At 40.9% G+C, this 21,289-nt stretch overlaps 1 protein-coding gene across 2 annotated transcripts; it reads right to left on the reverse strand.

Annotated features, from left to right (window-relative positions):
- Window positions 1-6,960: 6,960 nt before the first annotated feature.
- Window positions 6,961-20,922, reverse strand: TM2D1 (TM2 domain containing 1). 2 transcript variants are annotated; one of them, XM_017805624.1, is made up of 7 exons: window positions 20,826-20,922; window positions 20,477-20,677; window positions 18,927-18,998; window positions 16,479-16,587; window positions 12,082-12,173; window positions 9,091-9,164; window positions 6,961-7,922 (listed from the first exon to the last, which is right to left on the reverse strand). In XM_017805624.1, the coding sequence occupies exons 1-7, from the start codon at window positions 20,905-20,907 to the stop codon at window positions 7,812-7,814; spliced, it is 741 nt and encodes a 246-aa protein (XP_017661113.1). In that variant the 5' UTR covers window positions 20,908-20,922; the 3' UTR covers window positions 6,961-7,811. The 2 variants fall into 2 exon arrangements, with proteins under 2 accessions (XP_017661113.1, XP_017661115.1); XM_017805626.1 differs by lacking the exon at window positions 20,826-20,922 and having other exon boundaries at window positions 18,927-19,000; window positions 20,477-20,638.
- Window positions 20,923-21,289: the final 367 nt, after the last annotated feature.

A 21,289-nucleotide genomic window follows, 5' to 3' on the forward strand; every position in this document is an offset into this window, starting at 1 on the left:
CACTGTCTATTACTGTGACATCAAAATCCGAGCTAAGTACTTCTTGCCAAAGATGGACCAGATAAAATCATGAAGCCAGTATCATCTCATGGGAGACAGCTCACTGACTTAGTGCCAAATTTAGTGACTACAAATCCAGGCTTAGAACATAGTCCTTCCCTAGCCATAATCCAGCACTTGCACACTGGATTTGCCTACTGATGACCTAAAATTTCAGTTTCAAGAAGATAATCCATAGGTGCGGAACTCACTGTACAAAAGTTCTTTTATTAGATGCTCAGAAATATTAAAAGTGCTTCCACTTTTAACTTAACATCAAAAATCCAAATCCAAACAGACACATCACATGTACTGATACAGCAGCACACAAACCCCAGCCTTGGCCCAGGGTGGGTTTTGGCATCCTGGTGAAGCTTGCCTTAAAATTATAGAATCCCACAATGGTTTGGGTGGGAAGGGACCTTAAAGATCATCTCATTCCAACACCTTCCACTAGACCAGGTTGCTCCAAGCCCAATCCAACCTGGCCTTGAACACTTCCAGTGTGTTCAAGCCGTGTGGTGGAACAGGCAGACTCAGAGTTAGCACGACGCGACCCAACCTGAGGAAAGTGAGAGGAGATGGAATGGGGAATGGGGTAGATGGCTATGGTTTATCTGTTCAAGGAACAGCAAGATGAAAAAAAAATCCACAAACCTTTAATTGTGAATGTAGGAGAGGGACAGTGATGTAACTGTTCCCAGGGAACACTATTCTTATTTTGTTGAGGGAGGTGAGCCAAGATACTTAAGCTCTAGAGAACCTTTAACACAGGAAGCTATTTATCATAACAAGCTTGGTTGATACTGCTCCCATACTGAACCAATTAGATTAGCCTATTTCGTCATACTTCATAACTTGGGATGATAGGTTTCCAAGCATGGTACAGTGCAGTAATTGAATTTTGATCAAACACACATGGCCCATAACCCAGTATGTGAAACTTTCAGAACAGTTCACAGCTTTTAAATATCCAGTCAACATGTTGCCAAAAGTACAGGATGTACTTGATGCAAGTGGGAGAGGAGGGGGGAGCACGAGTCCACGCCGTAACTTGGTACAGCTGTAAAACAAACATTTTTTTGTTCCGATTCTGTTCCTACTTTAGCAAAGGAGCTGGGAGGAAGACAGTGAATGTCAAGTAAGTCGTTTTTCTCCCCAACCCCCACGCCCCTCAGGCACACATTTCCCTTTTAACATTCTTAGATTACCACAACCTTTTAAATTCACTCTACTGTACTTACATACTGTGTTAGACACACCAGCAATTATGGTTGTTAGCATGACACATCCATTGCCTACACTTAGTTAACAAAATAACTTAAAAGTCGCATGCATCAGCCTCTTAATAGGGTTATAATCAATGGACCCTGGAATGAAAGCCCTAAAAATTACCCCCCACCTCTGCATTCCCCAGGTTTCTGCCTTAGCCAACACAATCCATATGGTGGGCAGTCCCATCTGGCTCAAGGTGAACACTCTGTTCTTCAGTTCTCAGCGATCTCCTCTTACATGTTCTTGCCATGTTTTCCCCATGGTAAATCCAAGGAACTTTGAAGAAGACTTTGTGTAAAGGAAAAAGAATACATTAATAAATTCATTCCTATGGCTTTACTGAATCACGGGCAAAGCACCCACTGCAAAACAGGTTCATGGCATGGAAAAGAGTTCCTTTGGAGCAAGTCATGGCTATCCATATCAAAGCTGCTCCCCAGCAGCTGGGAGTCTGGCATGCTCCAGTGGTGGAGCAGGATATCACCAACCTCTGCATATAGTGCCACCAACTTCTTTTTCAGTTTTAGAATTATAGAATCACAGAGTGGTTTGGGTTGGAAGGGACCTTAAAGACTGTCTCGATCCAACCCCCTGCCACGGGTAGGGACACCTTCCACTAGACCAGGTTGCTCCAAGCCCCATCCAACCTGGCCTGGAACACTTCCAGGGATGGGGCAGCCACAGCTTCTCTGGGCAACCTGTGCCAGGGCCTCACCACCCTCCTAGTCAAGAATTTCTTGTATGTATCTAACCTAAATTTCCCCTCTTTCACTTTGAACCCAGTACTCCTTCTCCTATCACAATTTTTGAATGCTTTAACCTGAAAGGTAACTGGCAGCAGCTCAAGGCACCTCAGCACCCCAAGGGGGAAGCACCAGGGCACCCATCACCTTCACTTTCATCGAGCTGGTGCAAGTTACACGAAAAATGGGAATTCCTGCTCCAGCCCTCCAAAGGGTGCAGGCTGTGAAGGTTTACCCCAGCCCTCCTTGCCGTGCTCTGTGGACTGTCTGCCTCCGAGCCGTCTCACACACCTGCTCCGAGTGCAGCTGTGTACAAAGAGCAGCCACAGGTTCCAAGGGGAGAAACGGTGCTTTTCACATGGAACAGCTCATTTCGTCCTGCTGTTGGCTGGGGACAGGTATTTTGCCTGATTGCAACCACCCCCTGGCAGAGGTAGAGGATGCACTGGATCCTATCTCCCTCCTCACCCCACTGCCCACTAAGTTACCATACTGCAGAGAAAAGGAGAAAAAAAAGAAAAATAATTTGGTGTTCAACTTATCAGACTTGGACCAAGTCTCAGCCCAAACCAAGGTTAAATAGACCTGTTCTAAGGTAGGATTTATATAGCAATTACGGTAATGGAAACTGAGGCTTTATAATTCTTATACTGCCTAAAATTCTGCTGTGTCATATGCATCTGCAGAGCCCGAGGAATATGCTGCTCAGAGAGTACTGCAGTCCTGAAAGCAGCCATTCAGATGGATCATGGAGAGTTATTGGAGCACGTGGATGTTCGAGATTTTAATGAAGCACAAAGAGTTAGAATCAGAATCCTGGGAAAAACAAGGAGTTTGTATTTGAGACAAGTAGTATTTTTAAAATGTTTTATTTTGTTTGGAGTTTATGGAACTAAATCTCCATCACACATGGTGCAAACAGCATTCTGATTGTCCTTTTATCCTTGGATTTCTTTTCCTTTGCTGCAGTCTTAGACCTAGAGTTAGCACAGTGCATCTTGGCCAGACAGAATCCTCGCAGCCACTTTCCAGTTTTCTCTGTGGTGCAAGGAAAAATACCGGCGTGCTAAGTCTTTGCTGTGTGATAAAGAACAACTTGGGAAGATCTGGGGATCTGATAGGGGGTTTGGCTCCACCTTCAGGAAGCAGAAGGCAGAGAGACAACGCGGGCTTGAGTTTCAGATTCTTTCTGCAGCAACTGGAGCCTACAACCTCCTCTTACTGACATCTACTGCTCCCCAACGGGTCTTTGCTTCGGATTTATCAGATTCCCTGATCTGATGCCGTGACATTTCTACATGGTTGATACAGCTCTGAAGAGCCCAACTCCTCCTAGAAGTACTTGAAAAATTGGGGCAGGATGTCCAGAGGGAGCTGCTACATGGACAGATAGATTTATGAACAAAAGGCAACAAAAAGCAGCTTTGAGGTGAAAAAAAGTTGGGACGTGGGGCATCAGAGAGCTGTATCAAATACCATTAGCCATTCACTCTGTCAGTGCTGAGGTTTCCCTACAGAGTGTGATTTTCTTTTATAATTCCCAGAGATTAGAAAGGTTCTCTGGGTAACACAGATGGATTGAGAGGAGGAAAGTGGGAAGAGCATTGATCAAATTTCAGTCTAGCAAAACATTTAAGCATATGCCTAAAGTTAAGCTATTTTTTCTCCCCGGATTCAGGCAGAAGATGCAAACAGAATAATCTCCTATATTTCACTTCTTGGCAGACTCTGATGCAGGCTGAACCCAGAACAAGGTAGCTAGTTAAAGAGCATGAATTAAATGAATTTAAATTATGCATTTTTTAAATAAGCCATATAGTGACCATTTATAATAAAGAAAATGGCAGAGTAGTTAGGGATGAGATGACACTGAAAGTCTGTATGATGCATTAGTGACATAATTAGCAACCACACAATTAGCAAAAGTCCTATGAGGCAATGGAAATGCACAGTCTTGCCTTTGGAATTTCCTCAACTGGGTGCTCGAGCACCCAACTTTATTGTATTTAACATCATCTTCTGGAGGAAACAGGTTTGAAAACTGCAGAGCAAGCAGCAGTGCAGAGATGGCCTGAACACCTAATGCATCTAAAATTAAAAAATCTCAAAAACACAGAGAGGAGAGGGGAGCAGACTGAATAGACGTGGCTGTCCAAGCAAATATAACTGAATATACTCCTGAGGAACAAAGGAAACAATTCTTGATGGGGTGACAACAGATGTTCTCCAAAAAAAAAAAATTTCTAAGGGAGCATTTCAAATACAAAGACTTTCCTGTGGAACTGAGAAGTTTTACTGGCAGATGTACAGGAATACATCTTTGGAAACAGAATAAAAGGTAACATTTAAGGCGTTATCAGGTCCTGAAAGCAGCAGTGATATCTTCATGTAGTAAGTAGTGGGTGGTGGTGGAGAGGGAAACAGTAAGGATAACATAGTACTGTCACAGGAAGTTGCTGTGGCATAGTTGTGATTTAAATCCCAGGAGCAATAACTAGTTTGTTCTAAAATATCTCTAAATCCACTTTTTTTTTTGAAAATGAGCTCTAAACACAAGTGAAAGATGCACAGATTGACCTAACTGAAGAAATACAACCCAGAGACATTTATTAATGCAGAGTAAGCACACCTATTTTGCACTGTGGGAATGAATGTCAAGTGCCCAAAGCTGGATGTTTCTCCCAGCTCCCGCTCCTTCAGATCACAGTTAAGCACGTTGCAGAAAGTCCTAAAATGGACATCAAAAAAAAAGGAGGAAAAAAGGACGGTTTATAGAGTCATTTTTGCAATGACTGAACTGCATCTGTACTTTGTGAAGATCTGGATTTCACGCCTGACCAGGATCTGCAGCATCTTCAGTGAACAGTTTCATGTGAGTTTTTAAAGCTTAAGCACTTCAAATTCTTGTTTTAAACTCTGGCCTTTATTTTTGATGTTCTTTAATTTTCAGATACAAAATAGTATTACTCTGTCTTGTTGGAATGTTGAAAGGATTCCTGACTATCTGCAAGGCCAGCAGATATCATTTTATCTGAGAACAAGGCAGGAGGATGACATATTACATTGTCTAATTATTTGCATTGCCTTGCAACTGTTTTGGGGAAAACAATCCAGAGAGAATATTATTCCAGTGCAATCAGAACTACAGAAACATTAGGATGGACAAGCTGATTGACAGGAAGAAGCTAAAGCAGGCGGCAACACAGAAAATCATCATTGGACAGACATTTTGATAAATATTCCTGTAGCCAATTTATTATTAACACAGAGGGACAGCTTTACATCTTGCATCACACTTTTCACAGCCCTTATGGTAAACATGCCATATCTGACAATTACAAGATGAAAACAAAGACCTCACTAACTCTCTCCTGGCCCTGCAGTATTATCTGCTCGCTCAGTTAACCCTCTCTCCATTTCAACTGAAGGAGTAACACAGAAACGCAGAAATGTGTGTTCAGAAATGGAACAGAACTCCAGTAGGATCCCATACAAGTTCCGAGGGTTGTGCTATCTGTGGCACTAGTTTCTAAAAGGCTTCACAGACATGGGAGAGAGCTGTGGATGAAGTGGAAAGTCGTCAGTACAAGACAGAGGATGAACTAGAATACAACTTAAAGGGGAGAGAATTAAATTGCTCTGTCTGGTCGCCTGTGGCTGGATTCTGCCTGTGATGACAGAGCAGTGCAGTCCTGGCATGACCATACACTGGATCACAAACCAGAGCTCCAGGAGGGAGGAATCCCCCTGCAGCTTTTATTTCCTGGATTGGCTGGCACCCATCTCTTTCTGCAGAAACACTGCAACTTGGAATAGCGGACCTTTCTCTCTGCTGGCTACTTGGCTTTTGGGATTAACAAACTATCTGATGGACCTTGTAACCAATTATACTTTCATCTGATTCACACAAAATAGGTCCCAGATTCTTTTACAGACAACGAAGCACATGATGGACTGCTGAAATCACCAAGTCAAGCCCTCTGCTACTTGTACACCTGGAGACACATTTTAGAATGAAATCTTGTGTGATAAATTGCCCAAGGCTATTTTTTTATTATAACATCCATGACATCTTCCTATTTTCACAGCTTCATTACCAGCTTCAGGGTGAAAAAAATAAAAAGCAGACAAGTCACAGGATGATCTTAGCCAGGAGATCTTATTTGATTCAAACATCTATTTTCCATCCACTTCCTGCCTGTTTTTCAAAGTATTTCAGGGAACAAAACTGATGTGCACAAAGAGCATTCAGTGAGTGAGACCAAAGGGAGGTGCAACAAATATCAAGCAAGGGAAGGGAGCTGTAACAGAGTGTTCTTGTATCTTTGAACCCACAAGTAAAATGCATGGTAGGAAGTATTCCAAAACCACGTCTTTCTTTTGTGAAGGAAGGAATTAATGTTAAGCACAAAGTATTCCTTGTGGTTTATTCTCATTACGTGATATGTCAGGTTACGCTGATTTGGAAAAAAACCCAGGATTTCTTTACAAAGCTTTCTGTGCACCGGGCTTACTGTGGGTTAAAAGGAGACTAAAAACCACAAATTGTGCTTTAAAAAAATCAATTTAGGAATCTCATTTTTGGTAATTCTCTTAAAAATACCCTTTGTGGACACATTATAATGTTTTGAAAGTTTCAGCTGTAAAGCAGAATAGCCCAAATTTTTGAAAAAATCTTGACTATAGTTTCTATCACATGAATTTCTCACTCAGTTACTGCCAGTTTTCCTTAGAAGGTAACGTGAATGTTTAAAATTGGTCAAATAATGTGAAGATTCTGTTTTCTGTCTCTGTGTGTATATACTTTTCTTTAAAGGAACAACGTGGGAAATCTTAGTTGTTCTAAAAACTCTGGTCAAATGACTTTGAAGGACACAGAATTATTTCACAGAAACACAAGTGATCCAAAAAAAGAACCTTTTAAGGGCTTTATTAGTACAAAGAATTCATTCTTTTGACACTCTGTAGCTGTCAAACACATGCACCAATTTATTTCCAGAAAAAGAAGGTATGTATTTCACTGTGGATGGTTGCAAAGGAGTAAAGAAAAAACTCAAATAAGCAGAAATCAGAAAATCAAAATAAGCAGAACAATTATTTCCTCTTCTAACCTCAGGCCATGTCAACATCAACCCTCACTTTCTGTTATGTGTCACCTACTATTCTATTTTTTATGCCTCCATACTTTTTACTGTTGATCAGTACTGACCAAACTTTGCTATTTGACCAAAATTTGTCTTCAAGCTTTACAGAAGTAATTATTTCAATAAATAGAATTTCACAGGATACACCAGAACAAGACTTGGGGCTATCTGGATTTTAACAGGATAGAAAGAAAGGCAGTTTGTGTGGTTTGGGATATTTAAGTTAATTTCCAAACTGCCACTTTGGAAACTGTTATGAGAACAGATCCCAAGTGTAATCCTGGCCCATTCACTCTTTTTCCAGTTCTCTGTAACACTAAATTATACTTACAGACACAGAACATCAGTGCAAAAGTCTGCACATTTCACAAATGATATAACTTAGCAAGAAACTCTGCGCTCCAACAAATAGAGCAGCCACAAAGTTAGACCTCTGAGGTAAACTCATGCACTTGAGGAACTTCCATATATGATCATCTTCGTTCAAGGTACATTTAATATTCCGTTCTGATGAAATGCAATTAATGAGTCCTCAGCAATTCCAGTGGACAACTGGATCCAGCTGTAGAAATAAGCTGCCCCTATGGATTTGTGACAATTACTGCCAGGACTAGGGATAGGTCTGCATTTTCCTGAAGGTTGCATTGGTGATGGTGAGCCGTGTGAGCCTCGCACCGTAGTAATCTATAATGTAACTGGAGCCATCGGAAGGTCCAACAATCTGCAAGAGAAAAAGAGAACCAAGACTTTTCAATATGAAGTGAAATATATACTTTGTGCTAATGTCTCAATTACTGCTAATTTTCCCATCATAAAATTAGTCATGCTTAATTAGTCAAACAGAAACTAGATTTATTTTGAAGTTATGCTGCAGTTTAACTGTTTTAGCGAGCGCTGTCTCAGAAGGAACATTTCCCCTGGGCTTCTAATCAACCAAATTACACAGCCAGGCGCTGGGACTCGGTTAATCCGGTGAGGATTTGAGTCACAAAATCAGGTTAACAAATGAGTGGGCTCCAAACCACTTTTCTTGAACAAAGGAGGGTCTGCAGCAGAGAATTAGGCTGATGACAAGTATCTTTGAAACACGGCACAGGTAAGGAATGAAGAGAAGTAGAGAAGATCATGGAGTTTTTTGTTCTGAAGTACTAAATTGATGTGGGGTCACCAGGGAGATCAACAAGGAGAGATGAAAGATACTCTCAAATTGATCTGTAAGTGCTCTGAGGCAAGGTCACTGTGAGAGCATAGAAAGGAATTTGAGAATGCACAGAAAAGACAAAGATTCACACTTTCAAAATATTTTCCTATAAACCCATAGAAACAACTCCTACATCCACAGTGGAGTTTAACTTCATGAAAGGCAGTTTGCAATTCATGCTAAATGGCTGCACTGTAGAATAAGACAATTTGGCAATTTCATGATGTCACAAGATCTCACTCCAGCTGGGGATTTCACCCTCATGAATCCTACAGTCACAGCTCTCAGGTGATCTGGGACTTGAATTTGGAGGAGAGGCAGAAAAGTGGCAATGTCTTCTCTCATGAATATAATGCACATGCAAACATAGAACTTCAGGATTCTGGAAACAGCAGGACATCTCCTGAGTTCAACACTCTGAGTCACATAAAGAGGCTCTGATAAAGTGAATTTATGGTACTCTTCACTGTAAGTATTTAAAAATAGCTAGTCTAATTTTTAATTCCAACAGCAAATACATTGATATTTCGTGTCTATATTCTACGACAGTCTCCAAACAGAGCCAAAATAAATGCCTTGATTTTTCAATACCCAAAGGTATTGAAATGAACCCTAATGAACTATTAGCCATCAAATCACAGCTTTAACAAACACAGATTTATATCTTGTTTTGAAAACTCTGACTTACCTGCATTGAAATAAGTATGAAATCAATTAGGCTCCCAATTCCACAAAATCCTACAGTGCAGAACTTTAACAAACCTGAAAAACAACAGTAAAACTTAACTGCAACTTTAAGCAACTACTATGAAGTTCACATGTTTCTAGTGGCAATCACATCTCAACTCTCTCCCCTTCCCACAAAATATATATTTTATATATATATATAAAATATACATATATTATATATATGATATACATATATATAATATATACATTATATATATATATATATATATACACACACACATCTAGAAATAGACCTGAAGTTGAAGAGCTTAAATTATCAAGGAAAAAATCAAACTGCATATTCATATTTCTACATCCTGAAAACAGTTAAAGGATTTTAAACATTAACAATTTTTTAACAGATCTGTATTCTTAAATAAGCAAAGGCCAAAGCTGATGACCAAGTTACTGAAATGTTCCTTTGATTGAAGCACTGACAGAAAAATCCCAACTTGAGCTGCAAAATTTCCTTATGAATAGAGACCTTCTACCACCTCATGAGTTGCAGCATATACAGATTTGACTTACAGAACATGCAACTTTGGAAAACAATCCTTTGTATCATTTTTATATTTTTCCTGAAATATGAATTTATTTTTAGTTTATATAAAAATATATAAATGCTTCTTTTTAACTGGTATCCAAAAATGTTATTTTTATACTAATAAATAAAAGATAAATAGAAAATATATCAGAATAGTAACTACCAGATAAATGTTTCATTGGAAGATGCCCTGCAAAGTAGACTTCATTTGGAAAATGCCCTCAGAAGAAAGAGGATGTCTTAAAATTTATTTTTTTTAATATCAATAGTTTCCTGTGCAATAAACATAATACAGTGGGAACTATACGTATTTTAAGCATCACTTCAGGCAAACATCTGGGTTATCCCTCTCTCCAAAGCAGCAACACGTCCCACAAACCAACTCCTCTCCCCCAGCCCTGTTTATGAGGCTGTCTATGGAGAAGAAGAGGAGAATAACTGCATCCACACTGCAGGAAGAGCATCCCACTGCCTGGATATAGCTCCCATAGTTGGCAAGATGGAACTGAATTCCAGGGAGATAGTTTATAATCTCTGCAACACTGCAGAGAGAACAGGGGAAAACTCCTAATGACCAGGAAGATGAAAGAGTAGTAGCTGGATGGTCTTTCAGCTGATTGGAAGAAAAACCCATGTGCATTCCTGACTGTGAGAGTGGTGAGGTCCTGGCACAGGTTGCCCAGAGAAGCTGTGGCTGGCCCATCCCTGGAAGCATTCAGGGCCAGGCTGGATAGAGCTCTAGGCAATCTGGTCTAGTGGAAGGTGTCCCAGTACCAGCTGGCATTTGAGGAACCCAGCAGGTCTCTTACCATTGCTGGTTCCAGCAGCAGCTCTAATTCACCTGAGGAACTGGATGGAGAAGAAATGTTTCTGAACCTGGCATTTATTTTTGGAGTGCAGGGTAAAGTTGGCTTTTTTCTTCCTCCTCACCTCCCTCCCCACCAGCAGATCACACTGAGAAAATAAACTGCTCTAAAGCATGAAGGGAAAAATAGTGCTCTTCTGCATTAATAACTGATGGTTTAGTTCACAGTGTGTGGGAGAGGAAGAAGTTGCTTTCCTGATTTCTTCATACTCAATAGCTTGTTTGTATCTGTGTGCTCTTTAAGCAAAAGAGATGGAAAAAAAAAAAACCAAAGAGCATTTACACTCTTCACTACACTTGCAAAAAACATTTCAATGCCATTAACCTTTCTTAACCACTTTTTACCAAGGCCTGGATGACCTAAAAAAATCCCCAATCATCCACTGTCATGGAATCCAGTGTGTTGATTTTTATTCTTTTAATCTTTTCTACTCTCACCTATTTGCTTTTGTCTTCTTCACCTTTCAAAGGAGAGAAAACTTGGCTTGGGAAAAGTTTAATTTTAGGTCTTAACTTTGGCTACTGGCTACAGTATATTCCAGTAGGGTTAAAGCATGAGCCATGAAGAACTTCCATGTGAGAATTAAGGATTTATAAATCTATATATTACTACAATATATTACAAAATAATTATTGCAAATTATTATTCCAAATCCAGTGATATTACAAAAAGATGCACCTTATTGACTGCTTCCAAAAATGTATTTTTTTGTGAAACAGATGGACAAAGTCAGTGCTAATCACAGAATCTCAGGGATAAAAGACATGGATGTTAACACAAGATTATTGAGAAGGACAGGTAATGTCATTAAAAAAAAAAAGTGTTTGCATTTAATGGGCAGAAACTCAAAATTCATAACTGAAGTGACAGTAAGACACATAGCTTTTTCCAAATCATTGCTCCATGCTGTCTACACTTAAATTGACTCCCTTTGCCCAGCTCAGAAACAAGGCCAGTGAAAATAGTTCTAACACACAGGTTTTTTAATTATTAACTATTTAAAAGTCAGTGGCACCATCATCCTGGAAATCAGGTCCTAAAAATACCAACCAGAGGGAGATCTTTTAAAAGTCCCAGCTTCTGCAGAACTGTTAACAATGTGATTTATCTTGAAGCTATGCATTTGCCAGAATAAATTCCATCTCCCAAAACACCAGGTTTACTGTAAATTTGTGTGCTATTTTTCTGGTAAAATCAAGCCTCATTTAAGTAGCTGGCACATGAGTCAAACTCACTTGTGTTCCAGTGCCTCCCAAAGAATGCTGTGGTAAACATCAATGCAAAGCAAAACTATGAACAGCAATAACCACGTTTGCTTATTAGGATTTTATCTGTTGGACAACTATATATTCATTTGTCACCACTCCAACAGAAGAGCAGGCTGAGGATAATGCAGCATTTTATCTTGACAATAAAGTAAGGATTTTAGTTGTAAATATTAAAACTATGACTACCGGTCTTCATTACCTAAAATATGAATATACACATACAATTTAGTCATAATAACAAGCTTTGCCTCAAAGAAAAGGAATAAACTTACCTAATGCAGGATAGCCTAGATAAAATCTATCTGCTCCCAGCCATCCAAGAAATAAGGACAGAGCCACTGCCACTTTGTAGGAGTACCCATTTCTGCCAAAAGAAACAAGCAATGTAGGTAATGACTGCAAAATATATCCACTCATACTTTTGACTATTAAAGTAGTGACTCATTTTCCTGCTGCTTCAGTTTAAAAAAAACCAACAGACTTGTTATTTATCTTCAATTAACGGCCACAGAACTGATAATGCTAAGCTTTCAAACTGGGAAGGCATCCTCCATAAAGCAACCTCAGCTGCTGCAACTCAAGTGTACTCTTGCAGAATACAGATTATTCTGAAACTAAATGATGATTTCTTGTCAAGGCATAATTCAGTTGCTGATCCGTCCCCAGTTTCACAGAGCACTTCCTAACAGTTCAGCCCTACTGAGACAAGCCCAGAAAGCCAGGAGGTGTGTGAATACTGTCTGCAGGCATTAGTCTCACACGCAGCCAAATCGAGAGGAACAGGACAGACAGGTGAGGTGTCAGCAGAGACAGTAATTGCAACGAGATCTGAAGGAGAAATGAACCATGGCCACCAGCTGAAGAAGCTGCAGGAAAGATTCGGAAAAAGGAGTAAGTCATGTATCCACTCACTACACTCTGAAAGGCACAAACTTACAATGAGAAGAACTATTGACTGTATAAAGATGTACAGAGGTAGAGAGGTATTCTAAGTTAAGCTTCCCATGGTTAGTCATACAACATAAACAGATACAACAGACTTTTTGAGATTTGTCCTAATTGGCACCTTTCTTGCCAACAGCTGGAGCGATGCAGCCACCAAACCACCTGTAACTCCAGTCCCTGCTGATGTGAACTTTACATTAATAAGGCAGCTAAAAACATATCGCTCTCAATACCAGAACTTGCTGCCTCGGCAAACAGGGAGCTTCTGAAAAGCAAACCCAAATGTAATTAGAACTTAAAAATATTCAATAATTCACTGTTTTGATACGTGCACAACTACATGCCAGCAATTATTTAATAGGCCCAAATTAAACTCTTGGTTAACAGTTGAATAAAACAGAGTTTCAAAAAGACAGTAGCTGACAAAAGTCCAAGCACCTTTATTAAGCATTTTCAATGCCAAGTAAAGATCTACCTTTTTGCTTATTATCAAGATTTACTGACTTTAAGACTTAATGGCAACATTAAGTGATTAAATCATGACTCTTCCCTCAATATTTGTTACTTGGTGTTTATTAGCAACACAGAACACACTGGGCATTCCTGGAACCTAATGTAATGTAAATTATCATCTTTAGAACTCCTTGTTCCCACTGTAAAGAACACTTATGGGTTTATTTAAACTTGAGGTAAACTGTTAGAAATTGTTTATCAGCTACAAAGTGTCAACAGCCCTCCAAGAGGACTAAAGCATAAAAAAAGCTTACATAAAATGGGAACATGGTTTAATTTGAGATGCTCCTGATCAAAACTAGCAATAAACTGAGCACTTGCCTATGCACTGAGATGTTTTTAAAAGCAGAGCAGTCTGCAACCTCATGAACATCAAACTGACAGGGAGAAGAAATACAGTATGAAGTGGAAGCATGAGCATGCTGCAACAAGGCTGCATCCACTTTCGTACTTCATTTGTCTTACTCTTTCAGATAAAAACATGCACTGAAGACTAAACCAGTGAGTAGGAAAATGACACATCCCAGGCATCTGAAGGAATTTCTACAATTGGGTAAAAGACGCGATTTCTTTTCAGTTCCTCTTCTGATTTTTTTCTCGCTTCTCAGCATCATCCAAGCTTTACTTTTTCTGCGTATCTTTCTTCCAGATGCCATGGTAAAAACTTTTCCTTCCAACTCTTTCTTAGCAGTTGATAATATCAGGTACTGCTTTGGCTCACTCTTTTGGGGTCTCTCACCTCTGCTCAAAGACCTCTCCACACTGAACCTCGTGAATTTCAAAGATTACCATTTCGTGGGCTCCTTCCCTGGACTGGCAACGCTTGAACAATGGACACTTAAAGTCTGCAGAACCAGGGCCTCTGCATATTAAGCAAAATACATTATAGAAAGCCAATCTGGGGGATTGTAGAATTTGGCCAAAAAGTAAAATCTACCTCCAAAACATCAAACTAAAGCCAAACCTAAGCAATCTCGACTCCTAGTACTTCTTTGTTGGAGCAATCTTAGCACTTACAAGCTTTTCCTTGAATTATCACAAGGCGTAACTGAACTTGAACACAACCACTTACACAAACATACAACATCTCCTGGTCTTGCTCTAAAATAACTGGATCCCAGAACTGTTATCTAAATTACAGTTTTGGCTAACGACAGCTTGCTGACTTGTCCTTTCCAAAAACTGGGGATAGATTTACCTGCTGTGTCCATGCTACGACAATCCTGCTATGAGACAATGTCTTCTCAAACTAATTTTCTGGTTAAATGATGTGCAGTTATTTCTGCCAGAAGACAGTTACAGTTTCCACCAAAACTCAGATAAGATGCTGGAAAATCTCCAAAAAGCAGTAGAAAGGGCAGGGTTATTATTGTAATATTAAGATGGAGATTCCTGCTTAAAATAATGTTTCAAACACTTAGGTAACATTCAAAGTGCCTTAGAAAACATCTATCAGTAATTGGACCACTTTTTAAACAAGTGTACAGATGAAAGATGGTGATATTAGCCTTGCTGCCATTTTTAACTAGTTTTGGGACTTTATCAAGGACACACTTGTGTAACTCTTTCTTTTCACAGTTGTGTTTTACTGGAGTTTCAGCCCAAAAGCATGCTCTTCCCTTTCTGCCATACTGGCAATCACAGGACTGGAAAAGCCACAGCAAGTTCTTTTGGCAGTGTAACCATTAATTATTCATCATAAATAATCATCACAACCAAGTTATAGACATCATAAAAAAGATGATATTTTTCTGCCTATAGGCTTGGGTTTTAATTAATAAATGTAAAGAAAAACTACATTTAAAAAATGTTTCTGGAAAATATATTAAACCAAAAATATATGTATACAAAAAACCTCCAAACATAAGAATTACCATCTAATCCAAAGAGGAAGCAATTTTATTAAACTAGTATAGCTCATCTTCTTCCCATCACAGATGGGACTGAAACACAATTGTTTCTGGACAAAAATGTGACTGAAGTCTAGTTTGAAGCATTGAAATTTGATTAGATGTAATAATATGTTTTCTTCAGTTTGCTGAGCTTTGACTGCTGAGAAGACTAAATACAGAGAAAATATTTATGAAATTAAGAGGCAGAGCTGTACTTCTAAGTTAAGCAAATTATTGAGCAGTTGGTACCACATAAGAGTTATTTGCCCACCAGAGTGATAAGGAATACCCAGTGAGTATTGCTGGAGTTTTAATTTCCAAGGATTCCAGTAGGACAAAAGAAAGAGGTTCCAATGTGAATCCCAGAAAAAGGAGAAACAAATGGTACTGACAGGTGCTGGCTGATCATTAGCATTGGCCAGTTGGAACATTTATTGGTATCCAGAGCTCTCCATCACTCACAATGTGCGTTAGAAAAACTAGGTCCATCATTCACATAGCAGGAAAAGGCTCTTAAAAGACAGAGAGGGTTTGATTAAATACAAAAGTTGTTTAAAAATAGAGAACAGTTCCCCTTAAAGACATTTTTGGAAGAAGTGGAGAGACTGAAGCTCCCCCAATATTCCGGCATACTACAACTTCAGCACAGGCACTCTGTAAACTGGCATGAAGCACTGAATAGCACAGCCCAGTCCAGCCCTCCTTTCTCCTCTCTCTTTTATTCTTGAGTCACCCTCATCCTTGTGCTGGCACCAGAACTTGAAGCCACTGTACTGTGACTCAAACTGGGGAACTGATCCAAGTTAGCTCAACCCAGATCAGTTCCCTGATGCTGTGGGGTCTGTCAGGACTGGGATACGATGGAGGGGTGTCCCCAACAGCTCCTTCACCAGCTGTACTGATTTTAAGCATATGTGAAATGTGGCCTTAGCATTAGGGATAAAATTTTGCCAGGCTAAAGTGTACTAAGTAAAGCAAAGACAGAAACATAACTAAGCAATAACAACAACAAAAATGTGCAGGCAGAGACAGATTCACTTATGAACATGCATGTTTTGAGCAACCTGGTTTAGTGGAAGGTGTCCCTGCCCATGGCAGGGGGTTGGAAAGAGATGAGCTTTATGGTCCCTTCCAAACCAAACCATTCCATGACTCTCTGTTGCATCCTTATACTGTTTATTAGAGGATTAACTACTGGGCAACACGTGTATGGTTCTATTTTACTTCTCTTTTTCCTTCTGTCAACACAACACACGACTTTAGAAAAACATCAGTGTGAAAACAAAGACAAACGATCACAAAAGCCAGTGAGTACTTACACATTGCGACACTCAATAGGCTTGTAAAATCCAACTTCGTGTCCTGTAAAGACTTTTTCTACGCCAAGGTGATCTTTGCAAGTAATATTTGGTGCTGGCAGACATTGAACTGAGGACAAAACATTATTTGAAATTGAGCAATAACTGACAATCACAGCGTTTTTCTAGCAAGACACAACTGAAACAAATTAAGTTCTGCTGTAGAACAGCCTTGATACAGAGCACAGTTCACACACATATGGTTTAAAAATATTTTTTTAAGCCAGTCCTATGATCAACTTGTATTTTTTCTTTGCTAAATATTAAGCAAAATATACAAATCTAATTGCTGCTCTAATTCTAATGTAATTCTCACTCTGGCTTCAATATGAGTCAATGAGAAATCAGAACCTGACATACAAAAACCTTTTCATCATGAGAACAGTCAAATAGTGGAACAAGTTGCCCAGAGAAATCATGTCATCACCATCCCTGCAGGTTTTCAAGGTCTGACTGCACAAAGCCCTGAGCAACCTGGTTGGAATTCAGTGCCAACACTGCTTTGAGCAGGAGGTTGGACTATACAACTTCCTGAGGTCTCTTTCTACCCAATTATCCCATTATCCTTGACTCTTAGGACAACCAAAGTGGAAATCACAGCAGAAAATGACACCTGCTAAAAGTTTGCAATGTATTACCAGAATATTAGTCACTCCCTAATGCTGAAGTCTGTTGTTTTGAAAGAAAAAAACCCAGACCTTTGCCCATTTTCTAACAGTTTTCAGTACTTGTGAGTACTGTTGGTTAATTCCATCTGACCTGCAAGCCAGGTTCAATATGTCTTTCTAGATTTTCCAATAGTACACACAGGCAAGAGTTGGATCTTTTTTAGTATCTATCCATACTGCATAGAGACTAAAAAAAATAATATTCCAGTTATGCCTGGACTTAACTGCTATAAAGCCCCACATTTATGCTACAGATCAATGTGCCTAATCTAAAGCAAATACAAAAAAAAATACATTCTTGTAAAAAAAAATAAAGCAAAAAAAGCAGTGCTTTCTGTTACTTAGAAAAACCCCAGTGCAGTTAAAATATATTGATATAAACAAAGACACAGTTTTCTTTTCAGTGTCACTCCAAAGACTCTAAACCTGCTACTCAAAGACACCGCTTTGATGCTTTGAATTAACCCCATTTGACTGGGTGATGGATCCCACAAAGGTGTTTAGGAACTGCAGTGCTTCAAGAATGGTCCAGAAATTAACTTTTTATTACTTAAGTAATAATTAAAAAAAAAGCAGCTCAAGTACTGTGGGGACAATCTAAAAACTGCTGTGTGTGTAAAAATGCTGCACAAAGAAAAAACATTAATTAATTTAGCAATTTGCTCTATTCTGAAGCTTATCTCCTGTTCAAAAGTGTAGTGCATTAAATACAATCACAGGGTATTTAGTTAAACAACTGATAATGAGTTGTGATCAACCTCAAACTACATAACGTCTTTTTAATCTCTGGCCATTGTATAGTCAAAAACACAATGTAAAAAATTATGTAAAGAAATGAGTAACTCAAAAAATGATCCATTTTAGATAGTATTTTCAGCCAAAATTATTTGGAAAACCTTCACTATGCCAGAACATCCCAGTGAAGAAAGTCATTCAACACTTATGGAAAGCAAAATATGAAAAACACGCACACACTTGTATTTTGTGGCTGCCCCATCTCTAGAAGTGTCCAAGGCCAGGCTGGATGGGGCTTGGAGCAAACCAGTCTAGTGGAAGGTGCCCCTGCCCATGGCAGGGAGGTGGAACTGGATAAGCTTTAAGGTCCCTCCCAATCCAAAGCAGTCTGTGATCCCAAGATTTTAAACATGAGTGCACATAAAGCAAAACTGCTGTGCTATCAAACCATTTATTTCAATGCCTGAGAACATCAGAAAAGTTAAACACAGATAGGAAACCAAGTGATCAATTTAAGATTTTTTCTGTTGAACTCCAAAGTGCATCAGAACTGATCATCAAATAAATGTGCTTTCAAAACAGAGCCTCACACAGCAGAACCTAGTAAAAATGGAAAGCACTATGTTGCCTTAAGAAAAAAAACCTTAAAAATTAGAAGATTTTGAAGGCTGTTCTGTCAAACGTCAATTCTTCTAATAATTATATGCAAAATCAGTATGAAAGGAATGGTTTGTTTTAATCACAGCAGTGCAGGACAGAGCCTAAAGGATGTAACATACATTGAGGAGATTTACCAGAAACCTCACTTAGAAATGTACCAATCAGAGAAAATGTATTTATTCCTTTTTAGTAAAGCACCCAATCCACACAAGTGTTTTGGGCTTTCAGACTAATGGTATTACTAATCCCATCCTTTGTAAAGCTCACCTAGCAGATACGCAAATGCATAAATCGAACACTTCCTTGAAAAATGTAGTTAATCAATATATAAGTTAGAAATCCTTACCATATGCTGTGTGATTTGTGCAATTCATTGGTTCCTGTGTGCTATTGTCTATTTTAGGCTCATCACACATATATGTTCAGGTAATTGAGGAAAACATTTTTCATATCAAACATTACAACAGGTTTAACAGTAATTTATTCCACCCTCCTTAAACCCTGAGGATTTAAGATGCACCTTGATGTTAGTTCCTACCCATCCCCCAAAACAGGAACAGCACATTACCATGCAGCAAATCTGCTAATCCAATTTAATACACCAATATATCGCATAAGCCCCATGTTTAATTAGTGCTGCAGTCAGCACTACCTAAAGGAACTACAATATTTATCAGTCATAGCCTCTGTATTTGAAGGCAACGAGGTAGCACACGCCTCATCTAGTCTTCTTCCCTTATTTAAATACCTTGAAATTGAGGCATTTGGTTGAGAAGATTAAATCTACAGGAACGTACAGAATTCCAAGAACACATAAAAATGAACATCTGAAATGCCAGGAATTTGGTGCAGAAACAAACTGAGCCGGAACTGACTTCCAGAGGTTTCAACTCCCACAGCCAAGTAAAGCAGAAGCTGAAGTTAGCTTTTCCAAGATTTGCTCTCCGGACACTTTTGATCATGAATAACAGTTAGCTGCCATCCGCCAACATGCTCTGGGGAGAGCCTGAGGCACCTTGGAGAGCAGGAGCCTTGCAGGTAGAGCCCAACACCTGTGCCCTGTAGGGCATAAAAACAGAATATCCTGAGTTGGAAGCAACCCACAGGGATCATTGAGTCTAACTCCTGCTCTGCGCAGGACACCCCAGCAATCCCACCCTGTCCCTGAGAGGGTTGTCCAAATGCTTCTTGAGCTCTGTCAGCCTTGGTGCCATAACCACTGCCCTGGGGAGCCTGTTCGGTGTCCGACCACCCTCTGGGGGAAGAACCTTTCCCTAATAATAGGGCAAAGCCTCCATGTCTCACTCCAGTGTCCTGCAGAAAATAAGAAGGTGGAGAGGTGAGGGAGTGGGGTCTTCTATCCCATAGGATTTTCTCTTTGAAAATGGGAGAGACATCCCAAACCTGCCCTGAAGCACACACAGAAATCACAGCCCGAAATCACAGAATCAATTAGGTTGGAAAAGACCTCTGAGACCACCGAGTCCAACCTATGACCAAATACCACCATGTTAACCAAACGACGGCACGGAGTGCCACATCCAGTCTTTCCTTACACACCCCCGGGGACGGCGACTGCACCACCTCCCTGGCAGCTCATTCCAATGTCTAATCACCCTTTCTGTGAAGAAATTCCTCCTGATGACCAAACTGAACTTTCCCTGATGCCGCTTGAGGCCGTTTCCTCTCATCCTACATCCTGAGGTGCCTTGTCCCGCTCCGGCCAACTCAGACCCCCTCGGGGCTCCCACCCTGAGGCTTTCCAGGCACCTCACGGCCCTCACCGCCCCCTCCCCTCCAGCCGGGGCTCGGGACAAGCGATGCCCTCCGCCTCACACCGGGCCCATCACCACGACCACCACCCCCCGCCCCGGGCCCCGGCTCCGCTCAGGATATTGCCCCATCCGCAGCTCCTCGCACTTAAGCGACGGCTCCGAGCCCGCCGCTCCCTCCAGGGCTGCGAACCAGAGGAGAAGCAGCACTCGCACCTCAGCCGCGCCGCTCCGGGCGGCCATGACGGGACCGCCGCCGCCGCCGCCGCCGTCAGCTGACCGGGGAGGAGCGGAACGGCCCCGCCGCGGTGGGAGCCCGCGCTGGCTGCGGGGAGAAACGGGGAGTACCCAGGATGTTTGTGGGGTGCTAAGGGTTGGAGTTTTAGGTTTTTTGGAGGGGGGGTTGAGGGGCGTGGGGTGACCTTATTTAATATGGCTGCTGAGGCAGCACTGAGGGCAGAGCGCGCCCTTACCCAAGATGGCGCTCGCAGAGTCCGGCGGAGGGACAGGCGGGGCCGTGCCCTGAGTAAAGATGGCCGCGCCCACCGCCGGCATCCGCCCTGACTCAAGATGTCAGGCGTGAGGCGCCCGGCCCAGGGGAGGTGTGGGGACGGTGGGGGAAAAGGAGGGGAGCTGTGAGCAATTGCGAGGAGCCTCTCGGAGCGGGGCTGCGGCTGCTCCGGGTGATGGCACCGCGGGCAGGACGCGCCCTGAACAGAGTGGAGGGTGGCGGGGCCGGTGAGGGAAGAACGTGATATGAACCCTCCCCGCCCTTCCAAACACTGACTGGTGTTGGCCCACCTGGTGAAATCGCACTTGTGGGTGTTCCTGGTGGCGTCTGGAGTTTGCTGGGTACTTTAAAATAAGTTTAAAAACCCCAGGAGAAGTTAAAGGTGTGACCTGTCAGCACCTACCAAACCAGGTTAACCTGGGCTGG

Source organism: Lepidothrix coronata, unplaced genomic scaffold (genome assembly GCF_001604755.1).
Source record: "Lepidothrix coronata isolate B3197 unplaced genomic scaffold, Lepidothrix_coronata-1.0 Scaffold12, whole genome shotgun sequence".
NCBI lineage: Eukaryota > Metazoa > Chordata > Aves > Passeriformes > Pipridae > Lepidothrix > Lepidothrix coronata.